Raw genomic sequence first — 22,677 nt, forward strand, 5'->3', positions numbered from 1 at the left:
GACAACCTCAAACCTATTAAGGTTCTTTCCATATTTTGCACAGTTTACTCATCCACAGCTCACTGATAACACTAATGCATTGTGGGCTGTAGATCAGGAAATTATCTTAGAGGTTTCCTGAGATCTTAGACTTTTTTTTTAGGGTGTCTCCAAGGTGAATAAGTTGAAAAAGGCTGCCTTAGCACATTAGCAACAATGCATTAAAAGCAAGTGATACCCCCAAATTTAGGTATAGTCTGTTATTCTGGAGCTGTTTATAGGCATCTTCTAGATGGGATGGACTGTTATTGAATTGAATTGTACCTGGATTTGTTGTTCTGGTCTTAAAGCTGAATTTCAGGTATGGATAGGTTTGCACAGTTACAATACTCAAGCTTGGACCAAAGTAAGTACTCCCATGTTCCATACCTGGCTGATCCCTGTGGAAGCTGGAAATCACTGTACTAAGCATCAGTACTACAGTAATCACTAGCTTTCAGGTCCTGGTTCTGTTTCTCAGTGAATGCTAAGTGTCCACAAATTGGATGAGGTGTAATCATGACCTCACCCAGACCCCAAAACATATGGTATATGTTCATGACTGTGGCACATACAGCAGAGAGAATAGGAGAGCAGGAGCTGAATGATCCAATATCTCTGCCCATCCTCGTCTCCCACTCAGCTCAGAGCGAGAGAAAGGAGAAGGTTTGTTAACCCTGCAGGCTCTGCTCATGTAGTATAATTGCTGCACGGGCAGAGGCCGCTCACAGCCCATACACTAGTACTGAGCTGGCGGCAGTTTTCTATACAGAAACCTGATGCATTCCTTCTTTAAAGTGTTACTAAACCCTCAACAGTAAAATCAGTCTGTATATTCAGTAAAGCATGCTTGTTATATTCACTGTGAAACCTAAGGGGTGAAATGACCACCTGATACAGACTGAACCCGTGGGCACATGTTCAGTGTATTGCTAGAGAGGTTTTTTTTTTTTGTTTTCTTGGGAAGGTGCATGTGATCAGCACAGGGTCAATCAGCACTGTCTAGACAGTGGGTCAGGGGTTCTGCATCCTCCTAGTGCAAAAATAAAACTCTTCCTCCAAGCTTTAACCAGTGCTCTGCTGAAGTCACAGGACTGCTCTAACTGCTGATCAGAAAAGGTATTTAGCAGTATATATTTACTAAAATAATTGTATTTCCTTGTTGTGTGTACTGTGGGAGACCAGGTATAGTGAATGCAAGATCCTGCGTTTAGTAACACTTTAAGGTGCAGACCCTGTGCCAGTTTCTATTTTACTCTGAAATAATGATTGTTATTATATGACAAGGGGGAATTCAATAATGGCCAGACTACCCTTTTTGGTGGTATTGCTCTCTAAAGTGGTCTGCGCTAGATTAAAAAATTCTTCCTGTTCGTTTTGATACCCTTACCATTGCATGCAGCAGATTCAGGTTGTTCTTAATGGCAAGGCTCGACAATTCCCAGCTAGGCTACACTGCTCTGTTCTCCCACACCCTACGCCCTTGGCCGGCTTCTTAACCCCTTCCCAGCATTCTGGAATTGCTGAGGTTTCCTCCATCCCTCTCGGTGCACAGTCCCAACAAAAGCTGCCCTCCCCCCGAAGATACCCCACCTGTCCTGCTGCCCCCCACCACCTGTACCGCTGCCCCACTTCTGTTACACTGCCCCCCCCCCCCCAACCACCACCACCTGTCCCGCTGCCTCACTACTGTGATGCTGCGTCCCGCTTCCCTCCACCTGTGCCACTTCCCCTTCCTATCCCACTGCTCCTGACTTTTTTTTAGCTGGCTAGTTGATTCAAAGCAAATTTGTCAAGCCCTGCATAATGGTGCCACTTCTACAAAGTGATGCTATTACTGCACCAAATTTAAAAGCAATAGCCACTGCTCTCGTGCACATCGCTAAATCAGATCGGCTCAGGTAAGTATGTGGGGGGGGGGGGTGATCCTGCAGCACAGAAGGTTTTTCATCTTAATGCATAGAATACATCAAGGTGAAAACCCTTAAGGCTTGAGAACCACTTTAAGTATGTATGAACTTAAAAATACCTTCTATTGCTCTTAGCCTCGTCTAGATATTCAAAGTAATTTATTTTTGCTGCTGTAATCTGATTTCTATTAGAGGGTGGTTATGTTTGTTCTTTGTAGTTCCCTTTTATGTAGGAACCTAACCACCTCCTTGCTCACTTCCGAAATGGATTGGGAACTATGAACTATTGGATTTGTAGTGTTCTTAGAGCAATGCATAGCACTTCAACTAATGTGCATTGCTCACTCTTAACAAATGGAAGTGAAAAGGAAAAGGAGAAGTTCATCAGCACATGAGTTACATTACCGTGAGACAAAAAAACACAGTAGAAAAGGGGTGCAAGAAAAATAGAATACAGTGCCATTAAGTAGCAGATTTGTATGGATTATTTTTTAGAAAATAAGGTTATTGCTTAGTGTCACTTTAAGAGCCAATCTTTTAGGTGGTGTACAGAGACAGGCAGAATTGCTGTCTCTGTATACTATGTAGCATTGTGTTTACCACTGCTGACCCCCCCTCCTAGCAACCAGGGATGCTGACAGTTGGTGGAGCCTGATGGGGGAGCTGAGACAATAGTCCCTCCATTAGGTTTGCCCTCTCCTTGTGATTGACAAAAAGGTGAAATCACCCTCAATTATTTCAGATGCCATGGGTGACAATTGTATGTAAACTGCAGGAAAGGCATTGATGACAGAATCCTAATATGTTGGTTTAGAGATTTATTTTTTACCAGTGGTATGTTTTATGTGGAGAACAAAAATAGGTGTGAAGGTTAAATGTAGCCCCATAGAAGTACAAATGTTGACTGGATCCAAACACAAGAGCTCCTGGCTGATGACCGATGTACTTTTTAAGTTACGCCAACGTACTATATTATCTGATTCCTTGTTCTCTTTTGAGAGATGTATGTTAACAGAGGAAATGTCAATGACTGGTAATTGTGTGGGTGGAACATTTGCCAATGAATAAGCAAAAAGCCCTGTGCTTTCCTAGTACCTAGCTTTATACAACCATTTCATGAGACCAATTTATGCATTTTTTAGGTTTAGGGCCTCGTTTACACTAGCAGTGCTCTCTGAAGAGATATCATTTAAAGTGTTACTAAATTCACAACAGTAAAATCAGTCTGTAAATTCAGTAAAGCATGGTTGTTATACTCACTGTGGAACCTAAAGGGTTAATCCTCTACATTATGTAAAAAGGATGTTTGATCCTCTCCTCTCTGATACTCCCCTTCTTCCATTGTCTCCCAAATATCACCTGATAGAACAAAGGCTCCAGGGCAAGCTGCACATGCTCATTAGGTGTGTATTGCTAGAGAGTATTTTTTTTTTCTTTGGGAGAGTACACTCCCCATACTGAGGTCAGGGGTCCTGCATCCTCCTATAGGAGAATGAAAACTCCTACAAGCTTTAACCAGTGCTCTGCTGGACACTGATAGAAGTCACAAGACTGCTCTAACTGCAGATGAGAAAGGGTATTTAGCAGTTTATATTTACTAACATAATTGAATTTCCATGTTCTGTGTACTGTGGGAGACCAGATAGAGTGAATGCAGGGTCCTGGGTTTAGTAACACTTTAATGGCATTGTATTCTATTTTTAATGCACCCCTTTTTCTTACTGCGCCTAGTAACACTTAGACCGTAAGAGGCATTTGTTTAACCTCCTCACCATCTGTTTTAACCCCCTGAAGCCCACCAATCGCCCCCAGCCACTAGTGTAAATGAGGAGTAGGATTGAGCGGTGAGGGGATAGAACTTCTTTTAGTTTTTTATTGCTCTGTGTCCAAACAGCGTAGATTCCTTTTTTTTATATGTCCTGGTGATCACTATCACAGAGACTGACATAAGGGAAAAACTAACATATTGAACAGCAATAAAGTGGAAATCTTCCAGTGGTGACAGTTATTTCAGTGACAGATGTCTAAGGCACCATGTACACGGGGCACTTTTGAATTATCGAAACTGACTGCTGGAAAACATAGGTTAAAAAATGTCTGTTTAGCTGCGTTTTGCATAACGCGTTTATGTGCGTTTAGAAGTGTTTTTTAAAGATAAGCACAGGAGAACCTTCCAAATGCCCAGAATGCACTGAAAAGTGGTAAATTATTAACTATTTCAGAGTGTTTCAGAGAAATACAGAGAGTAGAAGCAGAGACAGCAGTATGTGTTGAGATAATTAGGTGTGAGTTGCTCATTTACATTTCTTTTGTTTCCAAGGGTGGGAAAGGTGTCTGGTGGAGTGAGTCATTAAGGCCACCTGGCAGGGGGTCTTCATGAGGAATTTAAGGTGTGAATGAGCATTAACATATCGTTTGTTTCCAAGGGTTGGAGAGGTCTGAGGTGTGAATTGGTCATTACAATGTGTGCCAAGCTTGGTAGGAACATCCTGTGTTCAGTGTTTTGTCCATCTGAGTACCTTGAAAACGCTTTGCATGCATTTTTCATAATGAAAAAAGGCTCTGTACAGCATTGGGAACTGGAAGAGTTAAAAAGAATTTTCAAACGCAAACACTTATAAACGCGATTAGCTGCATTTACAAGCATTTTGCGTTTGAAACGCTGACAAAAATCGACTGCTGAACGCAACTTTTCTGCATTCAGAAAAACGACTGTAAACTCAAATGCCTGTAAATGACTGTAAATGAAGATGTGTACATGAACACATAGGAAAACAGGGTGCGTTCAGGAATTGCTGAAAAAAAATGCTGAACAGCTCCTAAACGTGAGTTTGTCAGCTGCAGTGTACATGAGCCCTAATAGTGATGAGCTTGGAAGAAAGCTGTCATTCCTGGGAAATTCCCCACAGCGGCACATAGACGAAGAGGCAGGGATGCTTGTAACATCTTTGACCTGTTATGACTATGTGGTATGTGACTTTATTAGGTCAATGATGTCATGAGTATTCACTTTCTTTTTTGTGTATGTGCAGCTACCGGGCTTGGAATCCCTCACCCACAGTTCATTGGCCTGGCACTGACAGCTGCCCTATAGTTTTGGCCAAATAACTCATCCTTACTGTTTAAAAATTGATTTCCTTGATTTTGGAGAGACTTCTCGCTTCCTATTGTGTCTACAGAATGGGAAAAGAATACGTTGAGGGAAATCTCACCAATAAGAGATTGATTGGTGAAAAAAAACTGGACAAGAATTTTAACTATTACCAACTCTATCCATAATGACAGGTTTGGCTTTAGACCTACTTTTTACAGACTCCTGCTGAAATCTCTTTGTCCCCGATATATCTGACATTCTGAGAACACCAGTTGTAGAGTCAAGCATTCCTAGACCCATCTACTGCTGTCTACTTAACTATCTCATAGAGAAGCTTGCAAATAATAATTTGGCTTGAGGAAATTGACCTACCTTGAATATTCCCAGAATTTAGCTTTAATGCATGAAATTAAATTCAAATTAGGTTAAATACAGCAGATATTCCATGAAAAACAGAAGGCCATATTTCCTGCAGTTCCCACACCACCACTACCCAAACAAAATAAGCATTAAAAAAAATCTTTACAAAATTTTTTTTACAAAAACAGAAAAAAAAATACCTTGGTCATTACTTTCAGGAGGCACAGGCGACTGTACTTAACTGCTGCCTCCTGAGAAACTGGGCATTTGAAATCCCATAACCGTGCAACCCAACTCCTTGCAAAAGTGCATTCTTGTGAGTTTTTCGAGTGGCCAGGAGTAAGGGGTGGTGACATGTTCTGGAGCATAAAAAGGCATGAGCAAATGAATGCTGAAACTCCTGCGCTGGATGATGAGCTCCACAATGTCAGTAATCCCACATGGAGTACTTTTTGAGAATGCAAGCCTTGCTGCCCTCAATGGACCAGAGAATCCAAAGGAGCTGTGTTCAAAGAAACAGAGGGTGCACGGGCCTAGTGTATTACCTTCTAAAAATGAGAGTTATTGAATAAAAATAGTATACTCACAAAAGAATAAAATCAAAGGCACATCACAAAAAAGACAGCATGGTCCAGTCTCCCTGGATGGTGGCTGTTGGGGGACTGTAGGCCTCCAAATGGCTGAGGAAGAGGGTCTGCCTCGAAACGCGTCAGTAATTTGGAGGGCTACAGTCCCCCAACAGCCACCATCTAGGGAGACTGGACCATGCTGTCTTTTTTTGTGATGTGCCTTTGATTTTATTCTTTTGTGAGTATACTATTTTTATTCAAAAAATTCAATAGATCTCATTTTTAGAAGGTAATGCACAAGGTCCATGCGCCCTCTGTTTGTTTCTTTGCACACACATCTTCTGTACCACCTGGAAGCCAGGATCAAGGTGAGTATTTATTTATTTATTTTTTTTAATCTATGGTTTGTTTTAATTGCAGCCTATATGTGTGGGCATTGGGCGGTTAGTAGGGAAATGGACCTTCCATTTGTATGGAAGGTTTGATTTAAAGTGTTCTATAACATTCCTACTTGAAAATGTTCGGGCTCTTTCACACCTGCCAACTGTGGTGCATTTCAGTAACACTCGCATTACGACAATGCAATGTACGTCTGACACACGTGTTGTAGCACAACACAATTCAAGGTAGCACTACTGTGTGTTGTCTGTTCCTTTTTTTGTGCTGGTGTGTTGGCAGCCTACTTGGGCTGTTTTACTGCAACATACGTTAACACACAATAAAGCACGTAACGGGCATGCATTAGTTTATCAAAACAGACCGGCGTGAATGGGGCCTAACCAAGTATTGTGGCTAGCAATGGATATTTATATCAGTGGGTGATCTTCAGCAATTTCCCTGTGTATATCAAAGCAGCATGCAAACAGGGTACTGACCCTTCCTCTAATACTGTGCAAGTCCAGGTGTTATAAGAAACAAGTCAGTCCCTACTATCCTCTCCACTAGGGAGAACATCATGAATAACCGGACAGACTAGAAGGCATTGAAGGTCAATTGCCCTTTTGTTTATGCTGTATAAAATATGCAGCAGAAACACAGCATATCATCTGCCATACTTGGTTTGTGTGGACTAAGGCAAACAAGGTCCAATAAAATAATTTCCCTTAGTCCACAAGAAAATGTACAGAGGAACACATCATAGGATCCATCATACTGGTTTCATCTGGTTAATTGTTGGGTAGCTGGTAGAACAGGTGATATGCTATTTTCCTGAAGCATGCTTAATTGTTAAACATGCTAAGGTACATGCTGTTGTTGCACCTTTGGGTGCCTACTAATGGCATGGCTTGCATTTGCTCCATGGAAATAGGAGCAGACCTACTGTCATTGTACTCACCCTTCAATGAATATAATAAATGTGTGTGTTTTTTTTTTTTCGTCTTCTTTTTTCTTTAGCTTGAGAATGAAGATGACTCTTCGGAGGCTCCAGCTGTAGAACAGCCATCGACCTCACATGCTCCTCAGGATGCCCAGGCATCTGGAAGTTCTGCAGTAGAAGCATCTCCTCCACCTTACAGCAGCATTGTGGCCACAAACACAGGTAGGTTTAGAGACACCAAGGGGTGCGGTCCAGCAGGACATTAAAATATTTCAATGAGTCGGGGTACACCATTTATCTATTGAATGGTATATTAATGTTCATATTTATGCTTGAGATCTCTTCATGGGGGACACACAAACAAAACATGTTCTGACACCCCACCCCCACTCTCAATATGTCAAAATGAAAAGTTTTGCCAGGAGTTGCTTTGTAAATTGAGGTACAGTAAGGTGTTAAATCATGAGATTTTTTAAAAAGTGGAACTACACTGCATCTGAGCACCACAAACCAATAACGTTAGTTAATTTTTTTTTTTATATTCAAAGGAAACCCACCCATCCATCCACATGTCCAGTCTTTATTTTGTTGAGAAATAGCTGTGAAACCCCACCTAGCACTCATGGCCATGGCCATTTGATTCATGTAGCATTTACTTCCTGGAATCCATCTGCTCTTAACTGAGACATGCATCCAGGGGGGTGTGCTTAGCTGAGAAAACACCTCCTCCACTCTTTCCTTCCTGAAGACTCCTGGGATGGGTCCTTTTTCTTGCATCATCCTATTGAACCACACTAGATGTGTCTCTCCCGACACCATGTGCATCAATAGACACACAACCCCTTAGCCTAGGATGGCAAGACACTCCCCTGCTTTTCCCTCCTCCTTCATTCTCTAAGCTGAGAGACTGAAGTGGTTAGATGTATGTAACAGTGACCTTTAAATTGCTGGTCAGTTCTCTCGTTGGTGTTAGAGGGCATAAAAATAACTAATTTCATTGGTATCAGTGAGTGTAAAATTAAGGTGATAGAGTTTTTTTTTTAAATAACAAAAATTGTATAGTTACATGCTCTGTGCAATGGTTTTACCCCAAACCTCTTTTTCCAGTGTCCCTCATTGGTGTTCTGGCCTCCTCCTCCTCCCTTCCAAGTGCCCCCCATAGCAAACCCCTTGCAGCAGTTGCAGTAAGTTAAATCTCTAGCAGCTGGGCACTGCCATTTAGTTTTTTCTTTTGCATATAAATGCAGTGTTGTTGTGCAATGGTTTGACTCGCCTCCGTATTCACTTTAATAATACTGCCTCAGCCACTCTGCCGGAGCTATAATGTAACTGTCAGACGAGATCACTTTGCATGTCAGAGCAGATACAAGTGCAGTGCACAGTGCTGGAATGCAAAGCGATCCAACACAGTGGTGCCTTTTTGGTTCATTGGAGGATTTTCTGGTTGGCCATTCTGAACCTACAAGCACCACAAGAATTATAATAATTGGCTACAAGACCTTGTTATGAAAAGTGCATCAACTCCTGACTTTCTATATCTGTGTGTTTGTGCCTTAGTGCCTTGCAAATGTGCAGTAAAGTTTCTGGTAGTTGTTGGAAAGTATGCAGATAAAGTGGTTAATAACTTCCTCTTGTTGTTCCACTATGTTTTACTGTGCTCATTTCATTTCAGTTAATCATGTGGGGCAAATTTTCCACTGGGCTTATTTTAAGTAGTCTGACTGTAAACTTTTAACACTGCATTTTTTTTTTTTTTTTTGCTTTTTAAAACTAATGCTGATTCTAAAATGACAGACATCGGATTTTGACTTAAGCAAGCCATAGATGATACAATTTTCCATCCTTCCACCGAGCCTTCCCTGCCGACAACACAGTGATTACTGCTAGTGGCTCTAGCCGCCAGCAGTGACCACATGCAAAAAATCAGACAGGTTGGTTGCACTGAAGTCCATCGCCTTCAGTACAACCAGCCTGCCCATAGATGGATCGAATCTCACCCGTTCCCTGCTGAACCAGCCAAGATTCAATCCATATATGGCCTCTTAAAGCTTTGTCCCCCACTCCCCATTAAGGATTGGCACCTTTGGGGAGCAGGGGTGATTTGACAGTAACCTGCTCCCATTTCCGCTGCGATCGCCTAGGCGATCGGAAGCGGAAGTTGTCCTCCCTCCTTCCCTCCCTGTAGTCTTCGGGGACACGTGGCAGGTCCCAGAAGACTACGGGGCCATTCACAAAGCGCAGCGCTTCTGAAGCTGCAAGCTGTCACAGCCGGGTGCCCACACGAAAGATGCTGGTGCCAGAGAGAAAAGATGGCTGGTGAAACTAACGGTGGTGAGGACATTGCTGGACCGAGGGACAGGTAAGTGGCTGTATTTTAAAAGTCAGCAGCTAGTTTTTGTAGCTGCTGACTTTTATTTTATTTTTTTTTCAGCTGGAAATCCGCTTTAAGATTGATTTTGGTGCATCAGTGTCAAAAATACAATTGATTCCCTAATGTTATTAAAGGATAAGCCTAAAAATGGGTGGAACATGTTCCCAAAGGTGAACTTTAACTTAAAACAAGATAGACACAGGATGATTGTAGGGGACTGCCTGCTTTATCTAGGGGTTTAAGGAGTTCCTTGAGTTAAGGGTTGATGACAGGAATATAGTAGAAAGCCAAGACAACGCATGAACAGAAATCTGAACACAGTGCAGACACTGGAGAGGAGATACATCATCACCAGAGCCATTGATAATAGAATGGAAATGTGTGACAAGACAACTGCAAGTATGATTCCCAAGGTGTTGTCTCAGGAGTGCCAGTACACAACCAACAGATGATAAACTAGCACTGGCCAGTCAGTGCACAGTTCCTAAATGGCTTCCAACACAAAATAGATTTGACACAGATGTAAGAGGTCACAAACACATACTAAAGCCATAAACATTTACTGGTATTTATTTTAATTCAGACAGCAGGCTGAACAAAAAAATGCTGAGAGATTTCTCCATCCACACAAACAAAATGAGGAATCCCCACACTGGGACATTGTATTATGACAGTGGCATCCACTTCTGTTAGAATTTTCTGATCAGTGACTGCAGCTGAATACCTGAAGTCGCTGATCGATGGCCTTCTTAGCAATTCAGTTAGCCAGAAAATAAAGAGCATCTTACAGGATCACTAGGACTGCACTTCCAGAAGCATACTGTGCAGCTTACTCTCTCTATTACTGTTCCTGTACTTTAAGTCATATTTAATTGTCTATGTTTTAATTGGATGATTGTGAGAAAATTCTATTTGAGGTTTCTGTTCATGAGAGGCAGATTGGGAATTCATCTGCACCATAAGCAGAGGATCTCAGATCACCAGATTACAGACAGAAGGAACTGAGTAGACTGGTACACAACATCAGTGCTTGTAAAACCTGTGCCGTGAAAGTTTGGGTGTGCCTTTTTTATATGCATCACAAGGTTTAATTTTTAAATTAGTCTGGACCTTTAATTAAGTAGGGGCAAATGAGGTTGCTTGAGCCATTAACTGATTCTATAGAGAAGTTGAGGAAATACAGAGGTATGGAACATTTTCACCACCTTTTTCTTAGGGTGGCCAAGGTCCTTCTTTTGGAAAACCTGTTCAGTAACATAATTATATGGACCTCTACTGGCCCCACAGTAGAGGTCATTTTTTGCCCATTTTAAAAATCATTTACTGGGTTAGGGTATCCTACCAACCACCCTGCTATATAAATATAAATTGTGTTGTTGTTTTTTTTTTTTTTTTTATAATGAACGGCAGACAGTAATAAACCAAAAGTTCTCCAACCATTTCCTACCGTACTAAAATAAAAACAATGTTGGACTGCTAAAGTCTTCAAACCACCTTCGCCAGACTGTTCAAATCATTACCATCACCAGTCCTATTGGGTACCAGTGTGGCTTCAAGATGTCAGTAGCTTGCAAGGCAAAACCAAGCTACTGACATATTGAAGTCACACTGATACCCAATAAGGACTGGTGATGGTAATGATTTGAACAGTCTGGCGAAGGTGGTTTGGAGACTTTTTTGGAAATCCAACACTTTGAAAACACATCAGATCGCAATGGGGAATTTTTGTCATTTAGGTCATTTTGTAGGGCTCTGGCAGTGCCCCTCCTGTTCCTCCTTGCACAAAGGAGCAGATCCCGGTCCTGCTGATGGGTTAAGGACCTTCTATGGCCCTGTCCAGCTCTCCAAGAGTAACTGCTTGTCTCCTGGAATCTCCTCCATGCTTTTGAGACTGTGCTGGGAGACACAGCAAACCTTCTGGCAATGCCACGTATTGATGTGCCATCCTGAAGGAGTTGGACTACCCGTGCAACCTCTGTAGGGTCCAGGTATTGCCTCATGCTACCAGTAGTGACACTGACCATAGCCAAATGCAACACTAGTTAGTCAGAAAAGATGAGTAGGGAAAAAAATGTCAGGGACCTCCACCTGTAAAACCATTCCTGTTTTGGGAAACTCATTTTTGCCAATCTACTGCACCTGTTGTTAAATTTATTAACACTAAAGCAGCTGAAATTGATTAACAACCCCCTCTTACTTAACTGACAAGATCAATATCCCAGGAGTTTGTTTGACTTGATGCTATACTCTGATTAAAAAGTGTCAGGATTTGCTGCTGTCTGCGTTCATTATAAAACACACAATTTATATTTATATAGTAGTGATAGATTTACCTCCTTCCCATTCATTACAAATAACAAATGGGAAGGAGGTAAATCTACCACTACTCTTGCAAAAAAGGAAAGAAATGTTTTTATTGCTACACTGGATATAAAAAGTCTACACACCCCTGTTAAAATGTCAGGCTTCTGTGATATAAAGAAATGAGACAAATATAAATCATTTACAAACTTTTTCCAACTTTAATGTGACCTATAAACTGTACAACTGAATTCTTTTAGGGGAGGGAAGTAAACATAAAAACTAAGATAATGTGGTTGCATAAATGTGCACACCCTCTTATAACTGGGGATGTAGCTGTGTTAAGAATTAAGCAATCACATTAAAAATCATGTTAAATAGCGGGCAAGTAAACACCTGCCATCATTCAAAGTGCCTCTGATTAACCCCAAATTAAGTTCAGCTGTTCCAGTAGGTCTTTCCTGACATTTTCTTAGTTGCATCCTACAGCAAAAGCCATGGTCTGCAGAGTACTTCCAAAGCATTAGAGAGATCTCATTGTTAAAAAGTTATCAGTCAGGAGATGGAAAAAATTCAAAGAAAAGAGGTATACCACTCAGGCAAACAATCCAGATCAATCCACGTCAGGTACAGGCTCTGGCTCGCCACCACACACAATGCAACAGGAAGAAGGGTCAGCCGCACACCAGAGGATTGATTAATATAGTGTATATTTATTGATCCATAGGACAAACAAAACACCAGGACATGAATATAGGACCTGTTAACAGGATCTTGTGCTTAATCATAACGATATCCTGTGTGCGGCTGACCCTTCTTCCTGTTGCAGTCAGGAGAAGGGTACAAAAGAATTTCCAAGGTATTAGATATACCATGGAACACAGTGAAGACAGCCATCATTAAGTGGATAAAATATGGCACAACAGTGACATTACCAAGAACTGGACGTTCCTCCAAAATTGATAAAAAGACGAGAAGAGAAGAGAAGAAAACTGGTCTGGGAGGCTGCCAAGAAGCCTACAGTAACATTAAAGGAGCTGCAGGAATATCTGGCAAGTACTGGCTGTGTGGTAAATGTGACAACAATCTCCTGTATTCTTCATATGTCTGGGCTATTTGGTAGAGTGGCAAGAAGGAAGCCTTTTCTTATGAAGAAAAACATCCAAGCCCGGTTAAATTTTGCAAAAACACATCTGAAGTCTCCCAAAAGCATATGGGAAAATGTGTTATGGTCTGATGAAACCAAGGTTGGCCATAATTCCAAAAAATATGTTTGGCGCAAAAACAACACTGCACATCACTAAAAGAACACCATATCCACAGTGAAGCATGGTGGTGGCAGCGTCATGCTTTGGGCTGTTTTTTTTTTTCAGCTAAAACTAGGGCCTTAGTTAAGGTAGAGGGAATTATGAACAGTTCCAAATACCAGTCAATATTGGCACAAAACCTTCAGGCTTCTGCTACAAAGCTGAACATGAAGATGAACTTCATCTTTCAGCATGACAACGACCCAAAGCATACATCCAACAAAGGAATGGCTTCACCAGAAGAAGAGTAAAGTTTTGGAATGGCCCAGCCAGAGCCCAGACCTCTCTCCGATCAAAAATCTGGGGGGTGATCTGAAGAGGACTGTGCACAGGAGATGCCCTCACAATCTTGACAGATTTGGAGTGTTTTTGCAAGGAAGAGTGGGCAAATATTGCCAAGTCAAGATGTGCCATGCTGATAGACTCATACCCAAAAAGACTGAGTGCTGGAATAAAATCAAAAGGTGCTTCAACAAAGTATTAGTTTAAGGGTGCGCACACTTACGCAACCATATTATTTTAGTTTTTTTATTTTTACTACCTTCCACCTAAAAGATTTCAGTTTGTTGTTCAACTGAGCTGTACAGTTTATAGGTTACATTTAAAGGTGGAAAAAGTTCTGAAATTATTTATCTTTGTCTTATTTTTTTACATCACAGAAACCTCATATTTTAACGGGTGTGTAGACTTTTTCTGTCCACTGTATGTCCTAGTGGGATAGGCTTTTCCTCACTTTCTAGCGACCACCTGCCACCAGGACCTGAGAGGAACCCACCCTAACAGGTACACAGGCAGCAATTAAAACCTGGCAGGCTTTCTAACATAAACCTTCCCCACTGTATCCGAAACAAAAAAACAAGCAGAAGTTTTACTTTGATGAATGAACACAAATATTAAAGTGATTGTAGGCAACCATCACCTTCTGAAACAAAGTTTAAAATAGAAATGAAAGTCAAAACATTTGTGTATAGATATAAAAACAATTAAATATACTTTTTTCTCACATTCCCTCTGTTCTCAGCTGCATAGAGAGCAGGAGGAGGAGAAACAGCATAATACTGGTCTTTCCCAGTGAAAGACTGTGCAGTGTAGGGAGGGGGGTGTCAGGACAAGTCTGACCAATGGAGGAGAGCAGGCTGAGTTCCCAACACAACTAGAGAACTGGCCACGCTGAGCTCTCCTGCATAGTGTGGTCACTTTTTATAAGGAAAGCAGAGGAACTGGCAGGATTTCCAGGGATTTCACACAAAGGAAGCAATACAAAGAGAACAGAATACTATTTTACACAAGTACATGGTACAGTAGGCACATATCAGGAATCTGAAATGTTGGGTTTACATATCCTTCAAAGTAAATTGAGTGCCAAAACATGTTCTTAGTAGTTTGGATAGTGTATGGAATAGCTAAAATCCTGTCATTTTTTTTTTCCCATCTGTGGGAACTTTTTCCAGAGACACAACAGGAAGTGATAGAAAATATCTCTGATACACTGCTGTGCATAGTAATGAATGAAATGTCACTTTGGATAAACAGTGCTCCCTTTTTTTTCTCATTGCAGGGTGACTTAAATCATTAAAAAGATTTATATCACAAAAATACTTTTATTTTCTTCACTTCATTAAAAACTATTTTGTTACAGCAAATTTAATATCAGACAAGAACAGAAATACCCACCTAGCCAGCATTATATAAAATCCATTCTAGAAAAAATATTTTTAGATCCATGTATATTTGGACACAGGCACAATTTTAGGTTTTTTTTCAGGTATTTACCAAAACATATTCAAGCTATAGTTATATATGGGCTGAAATTGCACACTCAGGTTTAATTTGAGGGTATGTACATCCAAATTGGAGGAAGGGTTCAGGAATTACAGCTCTTAAGAATAGCCACCCCCCCTTTTTTAAGGGACAATTGAATCAAAAGCTGTTTCATGGCCAGGTGTGGGCTACTCCTTCATTATTTCTTCATCATTTAAGCAGGTAAAAGGTGTGGAGTTGATTCTAAGTGTGTTATTTGCATTAGGAATCTATTGCTGTGAACCAACATCATGGGTTCAAAGGAGCTGTCCATGCAAGTGAAACAGGCCATTGTAAGGCTTCAAAAACATCCATCAGAGAGAAGCAACATTAGGAGTGGCCAAATCAACAGTTTGGTACATTCTGAGGAAAGAAGAACTCACTGGTGGGCTCAGCAACATAAAAAGGCATGGACGTCCACAGAAGACAACAGTGGTGGATGATCGCAGCATCCTCGCTATGGTAAAGAAAAACCCATTCACAACATCCAGACAAGTGAAGGACACTCTCCAGGAGATGAGCGTATCATTGTCAAAGTCTACAATCAAGAGAAGACTTCACGAGAGCAAATACAGAGGGTTCACCATAAGGTGCAAACCATTCATAAACCTGAAGAATAGAAAAGCCAGATTAGACTTTGCCAAAAAACATCTAAATAAGCCAGACCAGTTCTGGAAAAGTATTCTTTGTACGGGTGAAACTAAGATTAATCTGTACCAGAATAACGGGAAGAAAAAAGTGTGGAGAAGGCTTGGAACAGCTCATGATACAAAGCACACAACGTCACTTGTAAAACATGGTGGAGGCAGTGTGATGGCATGGGCATGCATGGCTTCCAGTGGCACTGGGTCATTGGTGTTTATTGATGATGTGACAGAAGCTGCCAGGTGAGTTCTGCAGTGTTTAGAGAGATACTGTCAGCCCAGATTCAGCCAAATGCAGCAAAGTTGATTGGACAGCACTTCATAGTACAGATGGGAAATAATATAATCTATGAAAGGCTAGCTACATGTCTGGATAGGATGCCTCCCTCCTTCCATGGAACAACAAAGAACTGAAGACAACTGCAGTTAGAGCTGGCAAAGCATAAGAAAGGAGGAAACCCAGTCTTTGGTAATGTCCATGGGTTCCAGACTTCAGGCAGTCATTGCCAGTAAAGGATTCTTAACAAAATATCAAAAATGAACATTTTATTTATGAATATATTCAGTTGTCCAATTACATTTGAGCCCCTGAAAATGGAGGGACTGTGTATAAAAATGGTTGCATTTCCTAAAATTTGTAGTTTATATTTAATATTCAGCCCCTTGAATTAAAGCTGAAAGTCTGCACTTCAAATTCATTTGGATTGTTTCGTTTTAACTTATTCTGGTGGTACAGAACCAAAAGTATGAAAATTGTGCCTGTGTCCAAATATATATGGACCTAACTATGTTTTAAAATGAAGGAGTTCGTGAAATCGCTAACTACAAGCAATTGAAGCATTTATGGAAGAGGAGAATGATGAGCAGTCTGTTGTGTAACACAGGCTATCAGTGTGAAAAAGAAAAAGTTATTTATATATGACTAATAATTACATATATATGCGCATATGTGCCCTATGGATTCACCCTCACCCATACTCTGTATTTATACTACTGGTTTTGTGATCTGTCTGATGCCAGAGGGGTCACCAATTACAGAATGATAAAGTGTGATAATTGTGAATTATACCCATTTTTTTTTTTGTTCTTACCAGAATGTATTTGTTATATCTTGTGTTTGCTGTAAATATGCTTTCATTTCCATTTTTTTTTTTGCTTTCTGTAGAAACACAGAATGAGTTCTACCCTGTACCACCTCCTTACAGTGTAGCCACTACTCTTCCAACATATGATGAGGCTGAGAAGGCTAAAGCCGCAGCAATGGCGGCAGCAGCTGCTGAAGCAGCGCAGAGGGTAAGTTGTGTTTTATACAATGAATATGTTATCATTTTTCAATTAATCTTATAATGATTGATGCTAAAGTGTTTTTATACATTCTAAACATATGTCAAAAAGCTTCACTCTTTTACTTACAGTATGTCATAATATTGTACTGTCATTCAGATTACATGGAAAACCTCAGAATAAATTAATTTGAAGTGAACATTTTGCTTTTACCATGCACAGCACTGGTACCCTGGAAAAAAAGTGGTGGGAAAAAAAAGATATACATTTCATTTATATACAGTGTTGCATGACCGTGCAATTGTTAAAGTAATGCAGCGCTGTGCAGCAAAAAAATGGCCTGGTGATGAAAGGGGGTAAATCTTCTGGAGCTGAAGTGGCTAAAGAGGAATTCCAATTTATTTTTTATTACAGTGTTCTGTCCCCCTAGGGGACAAGGTGATACATCTTCCTACTTACTATGGAAGGCTAGCTACGTGGCTATACAGGATGCTCCTCCTTACCCCATAACCCACAGCTGTCCAACAATGCAGCTAGCAAGGAGATGACTGCATGGATAGCCAACACTTAGCTATAGCGTTTTCCTAAGACGAGCTCTGGCTAGAGGAATGCAGAGGGACAGCAGGCTCACACATCCCCATGCCTCTACATTCCTCTTTCCGGCACTTGTTTCAGGAAAGTGCTTGGGAGTTGGAGATACAGTAAGTGTCGGCTATCAATGCAGTCATCATCTTGTTGGATGGCCATGGAAGGAGGGAAGCATCCTGTCCAGACATGTAGCTAGCCTTTCATAGGCTCCATGTACACTGCAGCTGATAAATTCACGTTTAGGAGCTTTTCTGCATTTTGTTTTCAGCAGTCCCTTAACTCTCCCTAATGTTTTCCTATGTGTCCATGTACACTATGTCGTTTACAGGCAGTTGAATTTACAGTCATTTTTTTTAATGCACCAAACTTGCGTTCAGGAGTAGATTTGATCAGCATTGCGGCTAACCGCGTTTTATAAGCGTTTGCGTTTGGAATTTTTTTTTAACTCTTCCATTTCCAGATGCTGTCCAGAGCCTTTTTTCATCATGAAAAATGCATGCAAAGTGTTTTCCCGGTGCTCAAATGAACCTGGTACACCATACTTTGAGGTTTCGCATGCAAGAAAATATGTTAGACACTGCTGCAATAATTTCTGCACAGAAATGAGCTGAACACACATCCAAACACCGCACACAAAAAAAAAAAGACAGCTAATCTCAACAAAAACTGCTCTCTCTGCTTCTGCTCTCTCTATTTCTCTCAAAATGTCTGAAATAGTTAATTTTTTACTTTTTGGAAGATCTCATGAGGTTATGCAAACGCTCATAAACGCGGTATGCAAATGCAGCTAAACAGACGTTTTTTAACCTATGTTTTCCAGCAGTCAATTTCCATTGTTCAGAAGTGTCCCGTGTACATGGAGCCTAAGTAAGAAGATGAGACAAAGTTCAACATGTACTTTGTTTCCCGGCTGGCAGATCACTGCAATAAAAAATCAGATTTTTTTTTCTTTAGCTGGAACAGGAAAATGCACACTTCACATTTTGCAATAACGCTGCACCGATACCGTTTTTTTTATCGGTGAGTACGAGTACTGATCCTTTTGGCCAAATACACGCCGATACCAATGCTTTGCGGTGTGCCTTGCGTTAATGGATGCAAATTGCACTGCAAAGAATAGCATGCGATTTGAACAGGAGTGCAATTCCTGTCCAAATTGCATGCGGGTTCCCCACTGCTCCTGTGTGAAACCAGGCTTGTCATAGCCCAAGTTCACACAGGAGCAGTGTGGGAACCTCCCTGTAGGCATCCTAGGCTGAATCTCGATGGTAGGAGAAGAGAGAAAGCGGTGGGGATTTGGACGGTGCTGACCAATCAGATGCCATCTAGCCCGACCTGTCATCACTGCAAGGTGAGGAAAGCAAGCTGCAGGGATTTCAAATCCCCTCCACTTTCTCTCCTCTCCTATCACTGAGGCTCCGCATGGGATGTCGGCAGGAACGTTTCCCACAACTCTCATGTGTGACAAGCCTGGGTTCACACAGGAGCAGTGGGGAAACTGCATGCAATTAGGACATGAATCGCATTCCTGTTCAAATTGCATGTAATTCTTTGTGGTGCAATTTGCGTCCATTAATGCAAATCACACCGCAAAGTATTGGTTAAGGTATCGGGAGTATTTTCACAAGTACAAGTACACATGAAAATACTCTGTATCCATCCTTAGTTTGCAACCAGTTAGTTTGTGAGAGACATTTAGAATGTTGGATCTGTTTGCTAAAATTGTGCAACTTGCTCAAATAGAATTTTTAACCCTCTTCTGCTTTACATGTATCAGAATGGTTAGGGGCTATTGGGTACTGGAAGATTGCTGAAATTGTCTGCTTTGGCTTTAAGGTATTGGTAACTCATATAGTGCAGTATTTTGTGTGATGTATATTCACATCTAGAGTCTTGAAGCTGAGAATTAAGAGGAGTGCATCAAACTTCTGATTTAATTGGAATCATTTCTAACCTTGCATTTATCTAGCTGGGAGTTGTATCCAAACCCAAAAACAACATTTTAATTTATTGCAGTTTTCCAGTTCTGAAATGTGGTGGCTGCATTAGTTTTTTTTTTTTTTTGTCTTTTTCCCATTTATGTTTACCTGCTAATCCTGCAAAAAACACTTTTCCTGTTCCTAGTTAGCTATGTTCACTCACTATACTGCATCTATGGAGCGAGCCATGGCTGAACTACAATCATGTCTGCCTTTTCTCCAGTGCATGGGAGGATAGGGAGATTAGTAGTTTACACAAATAAGCCTGGGTTCACATACATGTGGTGCGGTATATCACATGTGATTCGCACAGGAACCGCACCGCATTCCTGTGCAAATCACATGCGATTTGTGTGCGGTGCGATCAGAGCCATACATTTTGTATGGCTCTAATCGCACCAAACCTGCACCAAAAACGTACAGGGCCCTTTTTTGGGTCCGCACTAGAATCAGATCGCATGGGTATTCACACCTATGCGATCCGATTCTGCACATCGCACCGTGTTTTGCAGACCGCTTTCGGGTGTTGTTAACATACACACCAGCAGCAGGTCGCTTGAACTTGGTGCGATTCTGATGTGGTGTGGAATTCGCACTGAAAACACTGCGAATACTACACCGCATCCATGTGAACCAGGGCTTGGATAACATTGTTTATGCTTCCAATTCAACTCCAGTATTTCTTTGCTTGGTAAAAATATTCTTAGCCTGAAAATGAAAAGCATTGCTGACACCACGTCTAAGGACTGGTAAGCTGCAATTTATTTGGCTCCATGCACACAGGGGGGTTTTTTTTTTTTTCTTTTTTCTTCCCATGGACACCTTTGGTCCAGGGGAGGGAAGCACATCTGAAAACAGCATGCCTAAGAGCCCTTATGCACTGCTCTGTGGAAAAATTGAAGTAAAAACGTATAAGAGTTTTTGCTGTGTTTCAAGTGCATTTCTGGTGCGTTTTTGGTTGCTTACAATATGAACATGTAACTCAAAAACGCACATCACAGTTTTGATGTGTTTTCCATTCATTTCAATGGGGAGCTGCGGTTTTTGTGCAGTTTAAAAAAAACGCACCAAAGTTGCAGCATGTAGGACTTTTCAAAACGCACCACACCTACAGCGCAGTGGTGTAAAGAGTCCCATAGGATTTAAAGGGAAATATATCTTGTAGTGCATCTGGTGTACGTTCAGCCCAATCACTCTCCTCTGCATCTAGCTGTGTAGGCCTCTCCTTGTTTTGTGTAGCAGTATGTAGGCCCTTGGTAGACTCACCAGCAAAAAGTAGGTCTGGATCATCCGACGATCCCATAGAAGAGGTGGAAGCTGCTGGCTGCTGTTATTCCTCGGCCACTACCCGAGCAAAGCTCTCTAGATGTGCTGCGATTTCTTTGCTCCTGTCTCATGGAGCACAAGGAGGGAGAGGATCAGCACCATCTTGGCTCTGGCCTCTTCTCTGTTCTGTCTGGTCATGGCTCTGGTCGTGGGTTGCCGCTGCAGGATGGATCGGAAGATGGAGCAGGTAAGCAGAGACCTAGAGTGCCGTGGCACTGTGAGAATGCTGTAAGGCAGGTAACGTGCAGATTTTCGTTGGCAGCTATGAGCTCAGCATTGATGTGTGTGTGCGCACGTGGTCTTTGATGGATTTTTATAAATTAAGTAAATGTGTTTTCGACATATTTTAGTGATTACCCATATACAAGTAAAAAGAACTCCTGCTTCTAGCCAATATCAGATTATTAAACATTTTGGATTGAGCAGGGATTGGTTAAAACTTGAGATACCTTGATACTGGTATCTGTGCCGATACCGAGTATTTTCATGAGTACTCATACTCGTGAAAATACTCCCGATACCTTAACCAAAGCTTTGCGTGCCATTTGCGTTAATAGATGCACAATGCACCACAAAGATTAGCATGCCATTTGAACGGGAATGCGGTTCCTGTCCTAATCGCATGTGGTTTCCCCACAACTTCTGTGTGAACCCAGGCTTGTCATAGCCCGAGTTCACACAGGAGCAGTGTGGGAAATCTCCCTGCGGGCATCCCATGCTTAGTCTCAGTGGTAGAAGAGGAGAGAAAGCGGCGGGGATTTCAGATCCCCGCTGCATTCTTTCCTGTCCTTGCAGTAATGACCGTTCAGGTTGGAAGACGTTTGATTGGCCGGTACCAATCAGGGGGAGATGTTGCACCACTGGAGTAGAGCATGATGGTATATTGTGTCAAGGCAAGTGTGAAGTAATATCCAAATAGCTGTGCATGCTTACACATTATGGCAGAAGTCTTGCGGACCTTAGTTAGTGTTACTAAACCCACGACCGTAAAATCAGTCTGTATATGCAATAAAGCATGCTTTTTTATGCTCAATGTGGAACTTAAGGGGTTAATCCCCTGCATTGTGTAAGAAGGCTGTTTGATCACGTCTTCTCTGATCCTCTCCTTCTATTGTCCCCAATACATCTGCTGATAGTACAGAGCTCTAGGAGTCACTCTGCACATGCTCAGTTTAGTGTGTATGGCTAGAGAGGTTTTTTTTTTTTTTTCCTTTGGGATGGTGCATGTGATCAGCACAGGGCCAGTCAGCACTGTCCAGACAAAGGGTCAGGGGTTATGTAGCTTCTTAGGACAGTCAGAGCAAAATGAAAAGTCCTCCTGCAAGCTTTAACCAGTGCTTGGCCTGACAATGATAGAAGCCGCAAGACTGCTATATACTGCTGATGAGAAAAGGTGTTAAGCAGTTTATTTATTAAAATAATTGTATTTCCATTTTCTGTGTACTGTGGGAGACCAGATATAGTGAATGCAGGGTCCTGGGTTTAGTAACACCTTATGTTTAGTTAAGCTTTAATTAACATTTTGTGTTTCAGGGTGTGAGGGGATATAACTGGTACAGTAATTTAAGAAAAAATATCCTTGATGGGGACACTACCATTATCTAAAAAGTGGCATGTCAAACTGGTGTTTTCTGCGCCTTTTGTGGTCTGCTGTTGCGTGCAGTAAAACTTTTGCTTTCATTTAGCCCAGGCATCATTTTACCAACCTTTCTTTTAGCCCAGATACCATTCTTCCAGCACAGAGTCATACATTTTTGGCTCTACTCCAATCCTCATGATCGGTCGCTCACTGTACACCTCCATTCACA

At 41.4% G+C, this 22,677-nt stretch overlaps 1 protein-coding gene across 2 annotated transcripts in view; it reads left to right on the forward strand.

The window, feature by feature from the left end:
* The window catches only part of NDFIP2 (Nedd4 family interacting protein 2), a 159,218-nt gene that overhangs the window by 24,486 nt on the left and 112,055 nt on the right, over window positions 1–22,677 (forward strand). For both annotated transcript variants that reach the window (XM_089680462.1, XM_089680464.1), the window contains exons 2-3: window positions 7,347–7,491; window positions 16,858–16,985. In XM_089680462.1, coding sequence (XP_089536588.1) covers window positions 7,347–7,491; window positions 16,858–16,985 — 273 coding nt within the window. The remainder of the gene's footprint in view (window positions 1–7,346; window positions 7,492–16,857; window positions 16,986–22,677) is intronic.

The sequence above is a fragment of the Staurois parvus genome, unplaced genomic scaffold, assembly GCF_062004578.1.
Source record: "Staurois parvus isolate SC_StPar_1 unplaced genomic scaffold, SC_StPar_1.0 ptg000243l, whole genome shotgun sequence".
Taxonomy (NCBI): Eukaryota; Metazoa; Chordata; class Amphibia; order Anura; family Ranidae; genus Staurois; species Staurois parvus.